Source organism: Triturus cristatus, chromosome 3_2, assembly GCF_964204655.1.
Source record: "Triturus cristatus chromosome 3_2, aTriCri1.1, whole genome shotgun sequence".
Classification (NCBI taxonomy): domain Eukaryota; kingdom Metazoa; phylum Chordata; class Amphibia; order Caudata; family Salamandridae; genus Triturus; species Triturus cristatus.
Genome location: NC_140584.1, coordinates 1140825497 through 1140844517, shown reverse-complemented (window position 1 = coordinate 1140844517; position 19021 = coordinate 1140825497). Strand labels below are relative to the sequence as shown.

Here is a 19021-nt window from a genome sequence, read left to right as displayed (position 1 = left end):
AAGGATGTCATCCGAATTGGTCTGGATCAAATCCACACTACAACCCAGGTGTACACCTATCCATGTTGTCAGGCCACCAGAGGGGCGGCCCTTGCCTCCCCACCGAGCTGCGATGTTAAAGGAAGCAAACCCGGCTCTATGAACCACCTCCCTGGCCCAGGTCTCCTGCAATAGAACCACATCAGCAGCATCCACAAAAGAGCCCCATTCAGGACATGCCATCTTATTTGCTAAGCCTGCCACATTCCATGACAGTAAGTTCATATGTTGGTGGCGAGGTGTGTGCTGGGATGGGGAATCTAGTACAGAGGAAATGCTACTCTTCTGGGAGGGATCAGTTCCCCCTATAAGGGTGAGAATAGCACTATGGGAGGTGGCTGGCATTGGAAGGGAAGCAGAAAACTGCAGGGAGTACGCTTGGGGATTGCCATTAATACTGCTGAGACTGGTCTCCCCTGTACTAGTGGTGCACCCCATGGTGTCAAGAGTCAAATTCCCTTCGTCATGCAGCCCAAAGGGCTCTAAACCTAGAATACTATCCCCCATAGAATCCTGGGCTACCTGGGTTGGCTTGGCCAGTCAATCGACCTGGTCGAGGCAGCTAAACCTGTTTGAACAGACAGGATAAGCCCAGTCTGCATCAGAGGGCAGATGCCTTGATTTCCCAGCACCTCCCCTTTGTAAATGCGGAATATATGTCCAACCGCTCTCTTCTATTCTCATACGATCATTTGGGTAGAAGTAGGAGAGGGGGCGAACCGCAATAGTGGTCTCTAAGCATGGTTTTTTCCAGTTGCAGATATAGTCTGCTATCCTGGCATCCCGAAAGTTAACTATGACACAATCGCCAGTTAAGTTTTTAGGAGTGTGCCCTACCCACCCCACCCTTCTAACCATAATGACCTCACAACTAACCTGCGGTGGCAGGGGCCTGTGGTTTGAGAGCCAGTGGATTGCCTTGTTTTTTAGGTTCGAGAACTCCTCAATACTATTATCATTTATTTCAGGAACCCCTGTTAGGACAACCATATAAGGGCTAGCTTCCGGGGGCAAGTCTATTCTAGAAGTCATCCTATTAGCCTTATCCTGGGTTCGCTTTCTCACTGTCCTCATATTATCACTAATATTACCCAAAGTGGCCTCTCCCAAGGTGTTACTGTCTGCGTGGTGGTCAGTGAGAGACCTAACTTCATGATGTTCTAATGAGGGAGCGTTAAGTGTGGCTGGAATTGCCAGTGATGTAGCTTTCGGGACAGATGGTAGCCGTGGAGCTGCACAGTGGGCCGCCGGGGCAGGTAGAGCCCCGGCGGGACAGTGGCAATTGCAAAAGCATGCGGGGAATACTTTGTTATTGTTAGCACCCTCAGTGTGTTCCTTAATTCCTTGTTCAAGCTTGGTAATAAGGGACGCTATTCCCTCCAACCTGGATTCCAGGGGTGCCAGTAGCGCGCGCAGCATTAGATCTAGTTGTTGCGGTACTACTACATCCTCTTGTGACTGTGTCACCAATGCAGGAGGAGCTGATGCCTGAGCTGAATGATCCCCAGGAGACTTAAACGAGGAACACGAAGCTGGAGGGAGGGAGCAGCTGCCCTGACCATCTCTAGCCATCGAGTCGGCCACCAAAACTGCACCATGATGTGCAGATTTAGCTCCCCCTGGCTTGGAGCGAACTTGCCTGATGGATTTTAGCTTGGAGTTTGTGGACAGCCCTACCTTAGTGGCCCTTTTTTCCCTTAGGATCGGTCCCGACCTAGTCACTGGGGGGGATGTAATTCTAGAGTTGACCCCGGGTTCATTGTCGCTAGAAGTTTCACTGCTTGAAGTCTCATCAATGAATTGAGTAAGAGGAAGGGCATTGCTACCAGTGCCATTTGGGGTACGTGCAGATGCAAGGAGGCCCAAAGAAGATCTTCTTGCTAGGGCCAGATCCTGCGACACTCTGCGCTCCATAAGGACAATGCCCTGATCAATCACCGAGTTGGCTCTAACTATGAATTGATCTAATGTACCAGTGAGATTGCTTTTGGTCGCATGGTTCTTACCCTCTTTAGCTGCCATGCTTAGTTAGGATGCAACACAGTGCGCAATTACTCTGATTTAGCAGCGATATGTCCTCCACAAAACAATATAAACGATACAACCACATGCAATAAAAATGACATGTAATAAGCCCATACGCGCTGGAGCCGTAGGTGACAGAGGGGTAGCCCGGTCCGGTCTCTCTCGGTCTCGAACGGGCTACAACGGGCCCGCCCTTGGCCCGGGCTTCGCCCGCGCTGCGATCCGCGCTGCGGATTCACGTGGACATGGTTAAATAATAAAAGAGGGGCGGGTCGTTAGGAAGAGGAGCAGGTGAGCCTGATTAGCGGAGCGCAATGCTCCCCGGTCCTCGCAGTCCCGATGTGTTCAGGCGAGTCTGGAGCCCCACAGCAGCGTAGCGTCCTTGCACAGGGAGCAGAAGGGAAACCCAACCTTCGTAGCACAAGCCAGAGATTTTAAATGTTGAAGTAGCCTTCGAGCGGCACCCGCGGAGCGGGGGCTGCGAGGCGTGGCGTGGGCGAGATGGTCAACGGGAAGAGGAGCAGGTGAGCCTGATTAGCGGAGCGCAATGCTCCCCGGTCCTCGCAGTCCCGATGTGTTCAGGCGAGTCTGGAGCCCCACAGCAGCGTAGCGTCCTTGCACAGGGAGCAGAAGGGAAACCCAACCTTCGTAGCACAAGCCAGAGATTTTAAATGTTGAAGGAGCCTTCGAGCGGCACCCGCGGAGCGGGGGCTGCGAGGCGTGGCGTGGGCGAGATGGTCAACGGGAAGAGGAGCAGGTGAGCCTGATTAGCGGAGCGCAATGCTCCCCGGTCCTCGCAGTCCCGATGTGTTCAGGCGAGTCTGGAGCCCCACAGCAGCGTAGCGTCCTTGCACAGGGAGCAGAAGGGAAACCCACAGCCATATACAAATCAGGCTCGACGCTGCTCCTCTGCCAGGCCAGGTACTCACCAAAGTGGAAGACAAGCAACGTACAACCGGTATCGCCCTAGTAAGGCCTTATCAGCTAGTTATAGCTTGGCCCCAGTGGCACAGTGAGCACGACATCCATGTCTGAGCATATTTTGCAACTTAGAGAGATACATCAAACACACACAAGGTGATGGGATAAATGCTTGCAATTTGTCTAACCACTAGCATTCGCTCTAGGGTAGCATCCCAACCCATCATTCTTTTGCCCACCATGCCACCACACTTCGGACCAAGCCATATACAAATCAGCTTCGACCCTGCTCCTCATGGGAAGAGCCTACCCTGAATTGCCAGGCCAGGCCAGGTCACCAAAAAGAAACACAAGCAACAAAAAACAGGTTACACCCTAATAAGGGCTCATCAGCTAGGTATAGCTTGGCTCCAGTGGCACAGTGAGCACGGACCCACGCCTGGATATAATCTGCAGTGGCACGGTGGGCAAAGGAATGATGGGTTGGAATGCTGCCCGGAGCGATTACCAGTGCTTAAGCTTATTGCAAGCATCCTCCCTTCACCTTTTGTGTGTTTGATGCATTTAGGGAGTAACCTGTTCTGCAGGACCTTCCTTTAGTGAGCATCCCTAGTTGGATATCAGGCCCTTTAGAGGGTGTCATCGTAGGCGTTTCCACTTGCCATTCTGTATATATTTGTACATTTGTGTGTAGTTTAGTAGTGTTTATAATAGAGTACTTTTCTTTTTTTACTAGTAAAGATACTGACTGGGCAGCAATGTATTAAGTGGTGTTTGTCTCATTGCTGAGTGCTAAGGTCCAGCCCACAGCACGTCCCCTTAGTAAGCTCTGGGCTGAGGTGCTTGGTTCCAGGTTAGTGGTTCCTCAGTACCGGGGCCCCTGGACACCAGTGGTGAAAGACCCCAGTTGTTACAGTTGGCCAAGTATCCCCTGCAGGTACCCTGTGACCCCAAACAAGCACCAAAGATGGGGCACATAGATTTGCCTTATTTTTTACTGCACCAGTGCAAAGTTTCTGTGCTATAGCACAAAACATCTCACCACAAGACTTTTAACACGTCTAAGACCTGCTCGTTGCAAAGCAAATCTCATCATAGTTTCTTTACTCCGTGAATGTTGAGTGCATATTCCAGAGTTCTAACAGGGACGGAAATTCAAAAATGCAAGAAGCTTCATTCACAGTGTGATCAGTCAGTAGAAGGTCGTTACTGACACAGCATGCTCAGTCTCATTTATAAGTCACCAACAAGACTTGCTGTTGTATCTTGTGCTGAGACTAGGAGTTTGATGGACCAATCTGGAGTTGCATCCTAGAGGCAATTTTGTGCCGCATCTGTGACGCGACACTTTTATGTGTAAATTGCAATGGATGTGCTAATCTTTCGCTACACAAAAAATGGAATTCAGTAGAATTTGCACAACTTAAGACCTTCAGGTCTCTTACCAAGCATTCAGCCCATTGTCCTGTGATACATATCATTAAATGTAGCGCCATTATATATCTTCTAACACGACTGCATCACTTTTACCTCATATCTATCCTTAAAACTATATCCATAGTATTAAAAATACTATTAGGAGAACGCTATCTTCTTGTCACATACCATCACTTTGACATAAATCCCTAGCTTTAACTCTAAGCTATCGCTTGACAATTATAGATTTTTCTTTGGTTCAATATTAATTGCCTCACTATTAGTTAAATTAAATAATGCTCTTTTAACTTAAACTCAGTGCTCATCCAGGAAATGTTAAATGTTTACTCCGACATTAAATTTAATTCCGTTTAATTTTATTTTTTATAAAAATGAACTCCTTTCTAATAATAATATTAAGTTTAAACTTCACAGTATTAAATATTTAGTCATTTGTGTTAAATTTAATGATATTTAGATTAATAAACTAAGGAACCTTTACATAATCCAAATGCTTGTTCTAGCCCCATCACTAGCAATGATTTATATGAATTTTATTTATTACATTTAAACTAAAATACATTACATTTTTTAAGGGAAGGTACTGTTACCCTGCACTTGTGAACACTGTACCTTACACTAACGCTTATTTTAACGCTACCCAATGGTAGACTAAGAAATTAAGTTTATTTATGTATTTACTGAAAAACATTCCTATATTCATGTAGTAAATATAATCTTAAAATACAAATATTAAATTAAACTAGGCTGGCCTCAGCCCTGAAATATAAATCTGGAAGTTGGATTATTCACGAGGCCTGCACCAAACCCTCATCAGTAAAATAGTTGTCATCAAACTTTGATTTTTAACAATAGTTATTTAAAATGTCATCGCCAAGTCCATGACTGTCCCAGAACTACTTAAAAACTGAAGGCCAGGTTTATGAAGGCTTTGCGTTGCCCTTGTGCCACACAAGGGGTTGCAAGGGTGACACAAAACCGAAGTGAGATTTATCAAGCCACACAAGGCCACCTTGTGTGGCTCTACATGGCTTCATAAATCTAGAGCAACCAAGGCAGCACAAACTGCTGCCTTGTGTTAATCTGCCCCAGGGAGGCGTTCCATGGGTAGAGCATGGGTGTTCCCAAGCATCCACTCATGGATTCTGAAGCATTCCCAGATTTACCATTATTGGGAGACCTTGGAATGCGTCAAAATGCTACGCCGCCCCAGGGGAGGCGAAACAAGGAGAAATATCTTTATTTCTCCTCGTTTTTTCCTCTTTCTACGTGTGCTGCAGTCTACAGAACACTGAGAAAGAGGAAAACACCTCTCAGGATTGTTTTTGTGCAAGAAGGTGTCCCTTCCATCACAAAATCAATCCTGCCTACAACACGAGGGTGCATGCGTTACTGCCATGATGCAAGGGTGCCTGTGTTGGCGGTAGGCACCCAAAAGTGCGCCAGTGCTAGGAAAGGACAGGAATGTGCTGTATAATGTTAAATATGGTGATCCTTTCATGCAAAGCAGCAAAGTGGCTTGCTGCGTGAAAAAAATAACAAATATGTGCCTGAGAATCACTTGCCTCGAGGTAACTACTTTGCATGTTCTCAGCCTTGACCAATGACAAACAAATGTTAATACAAACTGCCTTGATCTTGGCCGTGATATGTATAAACATAAATTGCATTAGTCGCAAGGCCAGCACCAGATCAGTAAAAACACTTGTCAACAAACTTTAATTTTAATGTATGTGCTATAAATAAACCTGTCTGATCATTTAATGATACTCTGGTTGTCCTGGACGTAATTTGTAGATTACATTACTGGCTTTACACGCCGTGGCTGAGCTATTGCAGTATAATTTTAAGATGTTATTAGTGTTACAGTATTGGAGAATGTTTTAATAGGAAAAACAGAAGCAAACACGTTTGCTAATAGGATTGCTACTCCAGCACTTTGAGAGCATTTACACAGTAAAAACATACATGTCTGTGAATCTAAGTAGCTCTAATTTCTTGTTTCTTCTTTCTTTCCCTCACGCTCTGTGCTCCTGTCCAGTGGCAGGCCATCTCTCTAACAGTCATTGAAAAAGTTCAGATTGCGGCGGCCATCTTGGGATCCCTCTTCCTCATCGCCAGCATCTCGTGGCTCGTTTGGTCCACCTTCAGTCCTTCCGCCAAGTGGCAGCGCCAAGACCTGCTCTTCCAGATCTGCTACGGAATGTATGGCTTCATGGATATTGTCTGTATAGGTAGGTGCCGTCAACATGCTAGGGATGTGAGGGGGAGGGTCACTTTAGAGACACTTGCTTGACCACTATCCTTTTGACAAATGTGCTCAGTCACTCTCGGGGGATGTTTGCCTCCATCTACAGAAATGATATCACTCTGGGAGAAAAATAAATGCATCCATAAGTGTTATTGTTTTCATGAGAGAGTGCTGAAGATTTAGCAAGGAGGAATGTGGTGGGAATCAGAGCTGTGCAATGCAGGATATGTAGCAGCAACAAAGACATAGCTTGGAGGTCATACTAAGCAAAAGTTTATAATGTCAGACAGTATCCCCTCCTAAGCATTTCACGTTTCATCCTGATAGTGCAAACATTTCTTGGTGTCCTACTTTGTTGTTGCTGCCTTATAAGTCTACCTGTCTCATCGCACACACAGCCAATCCCATTTTGCATAACCTCAGGCTTTCATGCTCTTGGCCCCCATTGTGCATAGAAACCTTAGTTTTCTTTTGTTTTAAATGTCTTTCTTTAATTGATTAATCACTCAATCAAGTAGGATTTTTGTAGTGCGGCTAATCACCCACGATGGTATCCGGGGGCTGGGATCCTTCAGGTGAAGGTGGAAGCAGTCAAACAGCTAGGTCTTGAGTTCCTTTCTAAATTCTGTGAGAGAGGACGAGGTTTGGAGGTGCAGGGGAAGGTTGTTCCAGGCTTTGGTGGCGAGGTAGGAGAAGGCGCATCCTCCACTAATGCTACGACGGATGCGGGGAATAAGCGAGGGCGGCGGAGCAGAGGTGTCTGGAGGGTTGGTGGAAGTACAGGTGGTGGTTGATGTAGGCTGGTCCTTGGTCATGTAGGCTTTGTAACCATGTGTCAGCATATTGAATTGGCATCTTTTCTGAATGGAGAGCCAGTTGAGCTTCTTGAGGTGGGGGTGATGTGGGTCTGTCTGGGGAGGTAGAGTTTGAGCCTGGCAGCTGTGTTCTGTATTGTCTGAAGTCTTTTCAGCAGCTGGGTGGGGATTCCTGCGTAGAGTGTGTTGCCATAGTCCAGGTGGCTGGTGACTAGGGGCTGAACGACAGTTTTCCTGGTGTTGATGAGGAGCTATTTGAAGATCTTACGAAGCATATGAAGAGTGTGGAAGCAGGTAGAGGAGATTGTATTGATCTGGCTTTTCATGGTGAGTTTACTGTCCAGGTTAAAGCCATGGTTGCAAGCTTAGTCAGTTGTTCGTGGTGGTTCTGAGTTCAACAGGCCACCAGGAGTCATTCCACAGGGATGAGTTGTTCCCAAATATCAGCACTTCCATCTTGTCCATAGTGAGCTTTAAGCAGTTGGCCTTCATACAGTCTGCGACGCTCGATGCCAGTTGGTCCTGATGGTGGAGGGGGTCTTCTGAAAGGAAAAGGATGAGCTGGGTGTCATTTCTGTAGGATATAATGTGGAGGCCATGGGTACTGATCATGTTGGCCAAGGGTGTCATGTAGGAGCTGAACACGGTTGGGCTGAAGGATGAACCTTAAGGGATGCCGCAGATGATGTCCTTGGGTTCAAAGATGAAAGGTGGTAGGTGGATTCTCTGAGCTCTTCCTGTGAGGAAGGAGGCCATCCATTTGAGAGCATATCCCTGGATCCCGATGTGATGAAGTCTCTTTATGAGGGTGTGGTGGGATATGGTGTTGAACCCTGCTGAGAGTTTGTTGGACCTGTCAGCTTTAGGGCAGTCTCCCCCTACATTTTTGTCCTTTTTGCCTCCCACTTTGACCATACATTTTTGTTGGACTCAGGACTCTGGGCGCCTTACCACTGCTAAACAGTGCTAAGGTGCAGGTGTTCTCCCCTAAAAACATGGTGGCATTGAAATACCTTCCGTAGGCCCCTGCTACCGCAGTGAGGCCTACCCCTCCATAGGCTAACATTGGGAACCCCCCTTATGGGATAACTTCTGAATGGGACACAGGAAGTATGTCGTGTTTGGTATGGTTGGAATCATAGCGGGGAACACTCTCTAGTGGGTTATTGGGGTTGGGCATTACTACTTTAGCAATACCACTTTTAGAAAGTGGACATTTTCCTGCCTGCGCTTAGTTTGTGCACTGCAGACTCCCCCCTCCCATCTGCATGCTGATAGCCTTCCTGGGCTGTGAGGAGGGAGTGATGATTCACACCTTTACACTTGAATAGGCTGGGCCCGGCTTCTCCACAATAGACTTAACAACCCTGCCTTTGTCACCGTAGACAGCCAGGAGCCAGGTCAGGGAAGGCAGGGAACAGCCCAGAAACACCTAGACCCTTCCAGAGGCTTCTACTCCCTTCTAGTGACTGGGCACCAGGGTATAAAAGGGAGGGTCCTGGCCACACATCTTGTTACACTGCTGGGTCAAAAAGGAAACTCTGCTGGAGTACAGACTGCTGCGCCAAGAGGATTGCCACTATGCTGGATTTTACTGTTTCCAGGAACAGCTGTCTTGTTCTGTTGAGCTGCCCTACTGCCTGCTGTTCTTGCCCTGCCAAGAGGAGACTGAAGAAACACCTCCACAGTGTCTCCACCATTGACTGGTTCCTTGGCTACTGGGGAACCCCAAGGACAATACAGATTCCAAGGACTGTCCCTGCAACGCTGTGTGCATACATATGCACCTAAATAGGGATCGTCTGCCTTGCTGCATATGCCTGCACTCAACCCCGCTGGCACCGTGACCATCCGGAGGCCTGCCGCAGAGCCCTGAAGCTGTGGTTCATTTCCCAGGGCTTTGTGCCCATCACCGCCTCTGGTGTGAGGTAAAAACTATTCAAATCGCCCCGGAGTCACCGCCGCTTGCCCGTGTTCAAGCGCACTCAAATCACCCCCGAAGTCACCGTTGCTGGCCCTGAGTCGACAACCAAGATCTATATCACCGCAAGGAAAAGCCGTACTGTGTACACCCCGGTTGCGAGGCTTTGCCCAGCAACCGGGATTCCCTCGAGACGCAACGCCGCGGGGAAAGGAGCTGCCCCTGTGGGACGTCAGCGTCGAGTTGAGGCTGCGCTCGAAGTCCGGAAGGGCTGCCCCGCGCCTCCCCCGTGCAGCCGCATCAAGGGTCGAGTGCCCCGGAGGACAGAGTAGCTCCACACCGGTGCCTGCCGCGCCCCCAGCTTCAGGTAATGCTTGGCATTGTGCGCTAAGTCGCTGTGGGCATTATCGCCTCGGGTGGGTTGCGGGCTAGCCGGACTGTGTGGACCTTTATTGGAGTACCTGGTCCGGGGACTTCAGCATTCGGCTCCAAGCCTCCTTAAACCACAAACACCTGGCAATCATGCCGTTTTAAGCATTTTGCCTACTTCGCTTGAGGAATCCCTTTTTTTTGCCCTAACGTTCTCCCCTCTGAGTAAAATAGTCCCTACCAGGCTATTTGTAGCAGCCTTCACTAAGTTATCTACTGCAAACCGCGGATTGTCTATAAGGGACGCGTGCCGGTAACTGTTGACTTATGACTATTTTTCCCTACTGCATGTGACTGGAGGAATACAGAGCCCACAGACTAATTTTCTTTGGTGACAATCTCCTCAAAGACATCTTTACTGAGCACCTTCACTAATATATATTGGAATCATGCTGTTTTTGATCTTGCCAGACTTTAGATAAAGATATTTTTATTTTTGTACATTGGTGTGGTGTCCTTTTTGTGGGGATCTCACTGGATTGTTGTGGGCGTGTTGCACAACTACTTTACACAGTTTAGCCTACCTGCTCCTCGCCAAGCTACCAAAGGGTGGTCTAGGGTATTTTGAGACCTACCCTGTCAGAGGCGGTGGTCCCTACTTGGACAAGGGTGCAACCCCTGCCAACTAGAGACCCCATTTCTAACAGAGGTCAAGGAGGATCAAGGCTGCTTTTTCTCACTGGTCAAGGTGGCTTCTGATTATGGCGGTAGCAGTGATCAGGGCTGTCTCGGTGTTGTGGTTGGTGCGGAAACCAGATTGAGAGGCATCCAGCAGATTGTTGTTCTCCAGGTGTTCGGTGAATTGGTGGTTGATGGCATTTTTTAGGACTTTGGGTGGGGAAGAACAGCAGAGAGATGGGGCAGTAGTTCTTGATTTTGCTGGGCCAGTAGAGCACTTCTGGAGGAGGAGTTTGACCTCAGTGTATTTCCATTAATCGGGAAAGGTGGCCATGGTGATGGATACGTTGAGAATGGAGGTGAGTTTGGTGCTGATTTTCTAACCCCTAAGGTTGAAGACGTGGTGGGGGCAGGGGTCCGTAAGTGCTCCATAGTGGATGGAGCTCATGATGGCTATGGTGCTCCGTGTGGTGAGTTGGTGGTTGTCGGTGGCATCAGTTGGAGTGAGGTGGTTGAAGAGGTCAGTTTGTTGGGGTTCTAGCAAGGACGTAGTGAAGCTCCCACTACACCAGCTTAAGCGGGGGTGCCTGGAACAGATTGAAGTGTTTTATGGCCCGTCATAATTTTCAACTCGCAGGACGGAGCAGAAAGCAGCAGATCTCTTATCACGAAGACCGCGAGCCCTTATCAAGGAGGCCCAGGCAGCCCACCGCACACGCTCATATTGTGTACGAGACGACACTTATTCTTATGCCCTGAAGAAGTTCATTGTTATGAACGAAACGCGTCGGCTGACAATTACCTGAAAATAAAACCTTTTTGTAATAAAGGACTGTGTTTGATAATCTACTAAAAGACTTTAAGACTCATTGAAAAACAACTTTGTTTGTACTTGGTGGTGCACCACTCCAAACCTTGGATTCAGCATCTCTCTGCGTCGCAGTTAGCACCAAACAACGGCAGGTGCTGGAGTGGTCAATGCACACCCTTTCTATACAAATTGCTGATCTTCATACTAAGGGTAGGATAGTGCGGTCACTGTGTCCGCCGTTGTCTGTTACTGTATACTAGAGTTTCTACCTTGTTTTAGATACCCATTCATGAAAAGAACTGATTTAAAAGCGCTGTACATTCTGGGTGTGCGCATAGTCAACTACACTATGATATTCTTTCACTGCACCAAATTTTCCACCAAATGTTTGCATCCCTCGGTGAATTGAACTGGAAAGCTTTTGTTTTTCTTGGTAATCGAAGGGACTCACTTCACTTGAGAATGGAACTGGTAGCTTCTATCAGCTCCCAAAGGAGTCAACAAAGTAAGCTCGAAGTAGCTTCTCCCTGTCCCATAAAGCTGAACTGATGAGTTTCATTTCTACCAGGAATTGAAGAGGTGAGCTCTTGTTTTCTTGGGGTAATAGAAGGAAGACTCTGATAGCTAGCTCTTGCTCTTCTGGGGCATTGATGCAGTGAGTTTCCACCTTCCAGGAGGGAACCAAAGTGACCAGCTTTTGCTGGCCCCATTGAGGAATGAAGTGTCAAGTTCATACTTTGACTGGGAGTCTTGGTCAAATTGTAAGGGCGAGCTCTTGCCTTCCCCAGGAATTGAAGGGGTAAGTTCTCACTTCCTCCATGAATCGAAGGGGCAAGATCTGGCCATTCCTGGAGCTAAAGGAGCGAATTTTCACTTCCTCCAGGAACCAAATGGGTGGGCGCTCCCTTGCCCCAGAAATCAAAGGAATGATCTCTCCCTTCCTCCAGAAACCAGTGGGGCAAGCTCTTGCCTGCCCAGGAATCGAAGGGATGAGCTTTCTTTTCCTTCAGGAACTGGAACGGCAAGCTCTCGCTACCTTCGGGCACTGAAGGGGTGAGCTCTCGCTTCCTCCAGGCACTGAAGGGGTGAGCTCTCGCTTCCTCCAGGCACTGAAGGGGCGAGCTCTTGTCTGTCCAGGAATCGAAGGGATGAGCTTTCTTTTCCTTCAGGAACTGGAACGGCAAGCTCTCGCTACCTTCAGGCACTGAAGGGGTGAGCTCTCGCTACCTTCAGGCACTGAAGGGGTGAGCTCTCGCTTCCTCCAGGCACTGAAGGGGCGAGCTCTTGCCTGCGCAAGAATCGAAGGGGTGAGCTCTCACCTTCCCCAGGACTCGAAGGGGCGAGCTCTCACCTTCCCCAGGAATCAAAGGGGTGAGCTCTCACCCTCCCCAGGAGTCGAAGGGGCGAGCTCTCGCTTCCTCCAGGCACTGAAGGGGCAAGCTCTTGTCTGTCCAGGAATCGATGGGATGAGCTTTCTTTTCCTTCAGGAACTGGAACGGCATGCTCTCGCTACCTCCGGGCACTGAAGGGGTGAGCTCTCGCTTCCTCCAGGCACTGAAGGGGCGAGCTCTTGCCTGCGCAAGAATCGAAGGGGTGAGCTCTCACCTTCCCCAGGACTCGAAGGGGCGAGCTCTCACCTTCCCCAGGAATCAAAGGGGTGAGCTCTCACCCTCCCCAGGAGTCGAAGGGGCGAGCTCTCGCTTCCTCCAGGCACTGAAGGGGCAAGCTCTTGTCTGTCCAGGAATCGATGGGATGAGCTTTCTTTTCCTTCAGGAACTGGAACGGCATGCTCTCGCTACCTCCGGGCACTGAAGGGGTGAGCTCTCGCTTCCTCCAGGCACTGAAGGGGCGAGCAATTGCCTGCGCAGGAATCGAAGGGGTGAGCTCTCACCTTCCCCAGGAATCGTAAGTCTGAGCTCTTGCTTCACCAAGGATCAACATAGAGGGCTCCTGTTTGCCCCAGGATTTGAGGGGGCGAGCTTAGTATCAATTCATCTATGAACTGAAGGGGTGAGCTCTTGACTGCCCAAGCACCCAAGGAGGAAGCTCTCGCTTTCCCTATGAATCGAGGGGGTGAGCTCTCACCTACCTGAGAACCGCCCTCCCTCCCACCAGGAATGGAGGCAGCCAGCTCTCCTTTCCAAGTGCACATGATACCCTGGCGCTCTGGATGAAGGGCTGCTGGAAAGTGATTATCTCTTCTGTCAGCGGGAGACAAGTGATTCCCTCGGTTTGTTGAAAGAACAAAGCGGGTGGTTATTAGGCCGCGAGAGCAGCAGATTATACAATTTCACAAGACAGGCTTGATTTCACTTATCCTGGAGGGCTCTGTGGCCCAGCATCCTTTATCAGTGCTGACGTCACTGCTAATCAGAGCTCGGCAGGCCCGCGCGCTAAACCTCCATCCCAAACAAAGGGCTGTCTCCATCCCTCGCGCGAGCATCTCACGGGCTCAACCACCTCGCTGCATGGAGGAGGGGTGGAAGAGAGCTGCTCGAAGAAGCTTTATCTGTCTCACTCCGAGCCCCCTATCCGTTGAATCTGCATATTCAAAGCACATAGGGCACGCGTGCAAATCCTGCTTAGAATAAGATTGGAAACGCCCTACGGTGCTATAAGAATGCTTTTAAGCGCTATACAATCTCTTACTGTGGGAAGACACTTTTTCGAGTTGCGTGTAAACTTCATAAATTGGTGAAAGAGCAGGGGTCAGAAGGTGAGGAGAATCTTGGTAGGGGTAGAGGGTGGGCTGAGTAGCATGAGGAAGTTGTTCATATAAAAAGTAGGAAATGCAAAAAGCTGGCAGGCAGAGTGACGCGGCAAAATAAGGAACACATTCCAGAAAGGACTGAAGCAGCCCAAGGAAGGTAACCAAGCTGGAGACAGCGGGTCTCTTTCTGAAAAGGAAAACGTGCTCCAAATGTTGGTGCACTCGCTACAGAAGATTAATTTACAGATGAGTAAAATGTACCCAATTCACACAAAACAGAAACATTCACAACACAGAAATGTAAATTAAGGGTAAACTATTCATTCTTAAATTAAGTTTTAAGTGATCGCACCCAAGGCAGTGTCCTGCGAGTGACCACATGCATGAAATTGTAATGATGCTCTGTTACACCATCTATGCCAACCCTCGGGGCAGATCCATACCAGACATTCTGGATGTACAAACTGCATACATTGACAAGCGATGTTTTCAAATGGAAGTTACGCTCGTGCTGACATTGTTGAGGATAAAGTCCTTTTGCACCTAAATTACTCGCGACTGGGCTACATCTAGAAAGATGCTGCTGACTCATACACATACTCATCAACGAGGGGAGAAACATGTTCCATTTACTCCAAAGAATTATTATTTATTAATGTATCTAGTTACACCTTACATTTGAAACAAGGCCTAACCAGCTCGTAATGTGAAGCACTTTGATTGGGATAAAGAAATGCATAAAGAAAGGAAAAAAAGATAAAGCCAAGAGCATCGAAAAATAAAATGGAAAAACGCTGGAAAAAACTTATCACAAAATCAAAAAAGCTTCCTTTTGTGGAAACAAATCGGAATCACAGCCCCATGAAGCAGGGAGCAAAACGCTGAAACTCATAAACAATAATATGAAAAGATAATTATATTTTTACATATCGTTTTGTGGATAGGGTGGTTTTGTGAGCAATAATTCCTTTGTGTTCATGAATGAGACAGGAGTGGAAAACTGGGCACATCACTGGTCTAGAGAAAAACAAGGAGACTTTTCAAGTGATGCTCATAGGGAATGACTTCCAGGGGTCCGCTGATCTTCGTGAGGAAATGTTGCTTTCCTACGAATGAATGAGAAGTCAGCTGTGTTTCAAATTGTTACAGGAAGAGACTTCCATAATTTGGGTACCAGTTGAGAAAAAGAATGGCCGCCATTGTGATTCTCATGAACTCATAGACCAAGGTGTTAAGGTGACCAGGCGTCCCGGATTTGCCAGGATGGTCCCGGTTTTCCACCGACTGTCCTGGAAGATTTCTGGAAATTTAGCTCATGTCCCGGTTTTTACAGTGGGTGGACTGAAAACAGCGGGAGGTGCTTTTTTATGTTTTAAAAAGCAGGGATGGTTAGCAGTTGTTTCAGGAAAGCAATTTAATTAACAGGCAAGCTACTGGGTTCAAAAAATGTATTTGATGTATTTTCTAACAGCCTGTTCTGTAATTCTCTTCTGAGGAGCGCTGTCATTCTGTGCGCTTGCTTGGAGTAAAATTGTAGTCCTTCTTCTATTTTTGTGAAATGTCCCTGTTTTTGGCTTCAAAATTCTGGGCACCCTACAAGGTGTGCAAATAAACATCTTAAATGAAGTACAGGCTAATCATACAATGAGGAAAGCCCAAACATGGGAATGCCGTAGGGGCACCCTTGCTCCCATTGAAGTCATGGTAAAAGTATCCTTTCTTCCGAGCTATGGTTGATACTAATTATCGATGATCAATACTTCATTCTAGCCCAGATGACTGAGCATTCCATCATCACTGGACGTCTCCGTCCCGCTAATCAATGTGATGTCCAACTCTAGATAACACGTGCGAGGTCCCGCGCATCACAGAACATCTTTTATATTTTTATTCAAAGTATAATGAATTTCTAAATAATTTCCTCAAACAAATGCTTTATATCTAGATGGATACGAAGGCAAAGTTGTAAAAACAGACTTATAATTATAAAAATGACACCTTGCAAAATGTCTGATTGTCAGGGCCGGACTGGAAGCTTAAAACTGCCCTGGCAAAAATTAAAAAATTCAGCCCGCATGGGCAGACGTCCTAATGTGCGCTCGGATAAAAGCAACTCTTTCAAGTTGCGGCCGGGATCGGTAATGAGCACCGCCATTCCTAGAGGCTGAACCCGGCCTCCAAGTGTCAATACCGGCCTCCTGGAGTTCCAGCCCCCCGGGGAATTGCCCGCTTGCCCGGCTGGCCAGTCCGGCCTTGCTGATTGTATATTGAAATGGATTCAGATTAAGTGTGAGTTGTACACAGGAAACACCATACTCAAGTTTCCATGGTAGCTAGGGACCTAGAAGATACCTAAGGAATGGGCAAAGCCTTCAGCCTTAAACCTTAAATCTCAAAATGATACACCCTTGGATCAATGGCTGCCTGATCGAGAACTTAATTTGAATAAGATACCCGTAACACATCACGACAAGCAAAATCTGGGTCTGGTCTTCAATGGTGTCCCTAGACCCATCTGGAAAATCTCTGAACTGCCAGCAATGGTAGAAGGTTTCGAAGGTCAGAATGTGCAGCATACCCTAGACCCCTGAAATGATGTAATTCTGCGGCTACGGGGCTTTCCCCATCATTATGGAGTTACTGCGTTTGCCACATAATCCATCATCTGCTGCATAATTGCAGATTAAAAAAATAAAAAATGTCTAGCTCAAATTAATAAAAGTTACTAAAATTGTGTGTTGCGCTGTAGTGAAGGGCACAATACAAAGGTTGACCGGTTGTAAGAAAGTGGCTCTGTATATACTGTTCGAAAATAGGTACAGTGTGCACAGAGTCCACAGTCCCCAGAGGTTTGGCAGAGGCTAAAGTTAGATATAACCTTACTCTCTAAAGTGGTAGCTTGGTCGATCAGTAAGGCAGTATCAGAGGACAGTGTAAAGCATTTGTTGCACACACTCAATCAGCAAATGGTCTCACACACTCAAGAAGAGAACTCTAGGCCAATGGTTTGTATATAAAAATATAGGGTTGTTTTATTTTAGAACCAACAATAGGTATCAAAATATACTTTCTCAGAATGAGAGGCTTTAGTTAAATACTTTTCAATAGGCAATAGACTTTTTAATGCAATAGTTACAGTTGTTGCAATAGGCAACACAATTTCAAACACAATATAACATTGAGCGCAATGGGAATTTCTAGTTAAATGCAATTGATTACTTTTTGGATTACTTTTCTTACCACAGGACTGGATCCTAGATTCAGTCATGGGACATCTCCTGTAAACAGTTGAGTAAAAACGTTTTGGTTACAGTTGTGATTTTTAAGGAATATTATTGTATTTTAAAAGTTGACACTTAGAAACATTTTCACATAGAATCACCAATGTTATCCTATGGGAGGAAATTCACTTAGCAGGTAAGTAGGGTTATCGTTACTTTTTCTTACTCAGTGTTGGATCCTGGATCCAGCACTGGTGCATCTCCTGTAAACAGTTGAAAGAGTGTGTTTTGGTTATACTGGCGATTTTTAGCAAATATTTGTAAGTTTCAAAAATCGATACTTAAAAGAATTTCTGGTGAAAACCAGGCAATGTTATACTATGGAGGAAAATCAAGTTACAGGTAAGTACAGTTGTAATTACTTGCTGGGCACCAAGATCCAGCACTGGGATCTCTCCTGATAGCAGGTGAGTAAATTCGTTTTCGTTGCTCAGCTGATTTTTAGTGAATATTTTACAGTTTAAAAACTCCACACTTAGACGAATTTCCAAGTGAAACCAGTCAATGTTACCCTATGGAAGAAAAGTGAGATATCGGCTTTTGGGTAAGTACTCGACTGGCAGAGTTAAGGTTCTGGGCATAGACTCAGGGGTCTCCCAGGGTCATGTAGGTACAGTTGTTACACCCTCAGCGGCACAGGGGCAGCCGGGTGCAGAGAGAGTTAGGCCCAATGTTAGCCTACGACGGGCTGGGGGCCTTTGGTTGGTGGCTGCTGGCAAGCAGGCCATGCGGCTGTGGGAGCTGTGCTCCTGGTCACTTGCTCAGGGCAAGTGGGGAAGTAGGTTAGGATAGAGGCTTCCAGGGGCACTCGGGCGGCTGGGTGCAGGGTGCTTTTGAGCCGTCAGGCGCTCAATGAATTTCAATGGAGAAGCTCAGTGACGAACAAAAACTGCAAGCTCTGGGACAAAGATTCTTCAGGTGCGACCACCACTTCGAAAGGTAAGTTGGGTAGTTGGAGGATAGGTAGACACCCAGAAGTTGGGCACAGGGGGCCGTAGGGCGCCGGGGTGCCTTTTGGCGTCGGGAAATCTTACCCTCAGCTGGTCGCGGTTGGAGGGGTCCCTGGTTCTGAGGCTGCAGGCGTCGTCAGGAGCTTCGAGGTGGGTCCTTGGGTGCTGGATTCGGGGTCACAGTCGCCGGGGGGACGTCCTCTTGGTGTTTGTCCACTCAGGCACAGGCCAGGCTTGGCGGGTGCAGAGTGTGCAGGGTTCGCGGTTCCTGGCTGGTGCCAGGGGTTGTTGCTTGTTGTTGAGCAGGACCACTGCTCGTGGGAGTCCCAGTTTCTTTAGAGTCACAAGGCAGTCAGGTCCTCCGGGGTTTTTGAGGTTGCTGACCACTGGAGACGCCGGGGTTTAGCAAGAGCTGGTTCGAGGGTCGACAGGCCTGTAGGGCTGGGGCCAAATCAGTTGGTGTCTTCCTCTTGCTAGCAGCTGCACGGCAGGTCTTCTTGATCTTCTTTCTTGTTTCGGATTCGGGGTCTGCTGATGGAAGGTTCAGGGTGCCCCTAAATACTAAATTTAGGGGCGTTACAGGTAGGTAAAGGGCAGGGACCAATGGGTCCTTTCCCTGGGGTGGGTACACTCTCCCTGAGTGGTGGGGTTGGCAGAGGCTGACACACCTCCTTTCCTCCCTTGGGGTTTCCCACCAGTCTTCCCGCCAGAGTGGGGGTCAGAACTGGTGGGGGCCAGTTGCTGAGTACAGCAAGTGGCCTGGAGAAGCTCAAAAAGGCAGCATGCCTTTGAAGCTTCCCCCTGCCCATCCTG

General features: G+C 47.8%; 1 protein-coding gene across 2 annotated transcripts in view; it reads left to right on the top strand.

Annotated features, from left to right (window-relative positions):
• MARCHF4 (membrane associated ring-CH-type finger 4) overlaps positions 1–19021 on the top strand; it is a 436751-nt gene that overhangs the window by 325018 nt on the left and 92712 nt on the right. For both annotated transcript variants that reach the window (XM_085649961.1, XM_085649960.1), the window contains exon 3: positions 6464–6656. In XM_085649961.1, coding sequence (XP_085506087.1) covers positions 6464–6656 — 193 coding nt within the window. The remainder of the gene's footprint in view (positions 1–6463; positions 6657–19021) is intronic.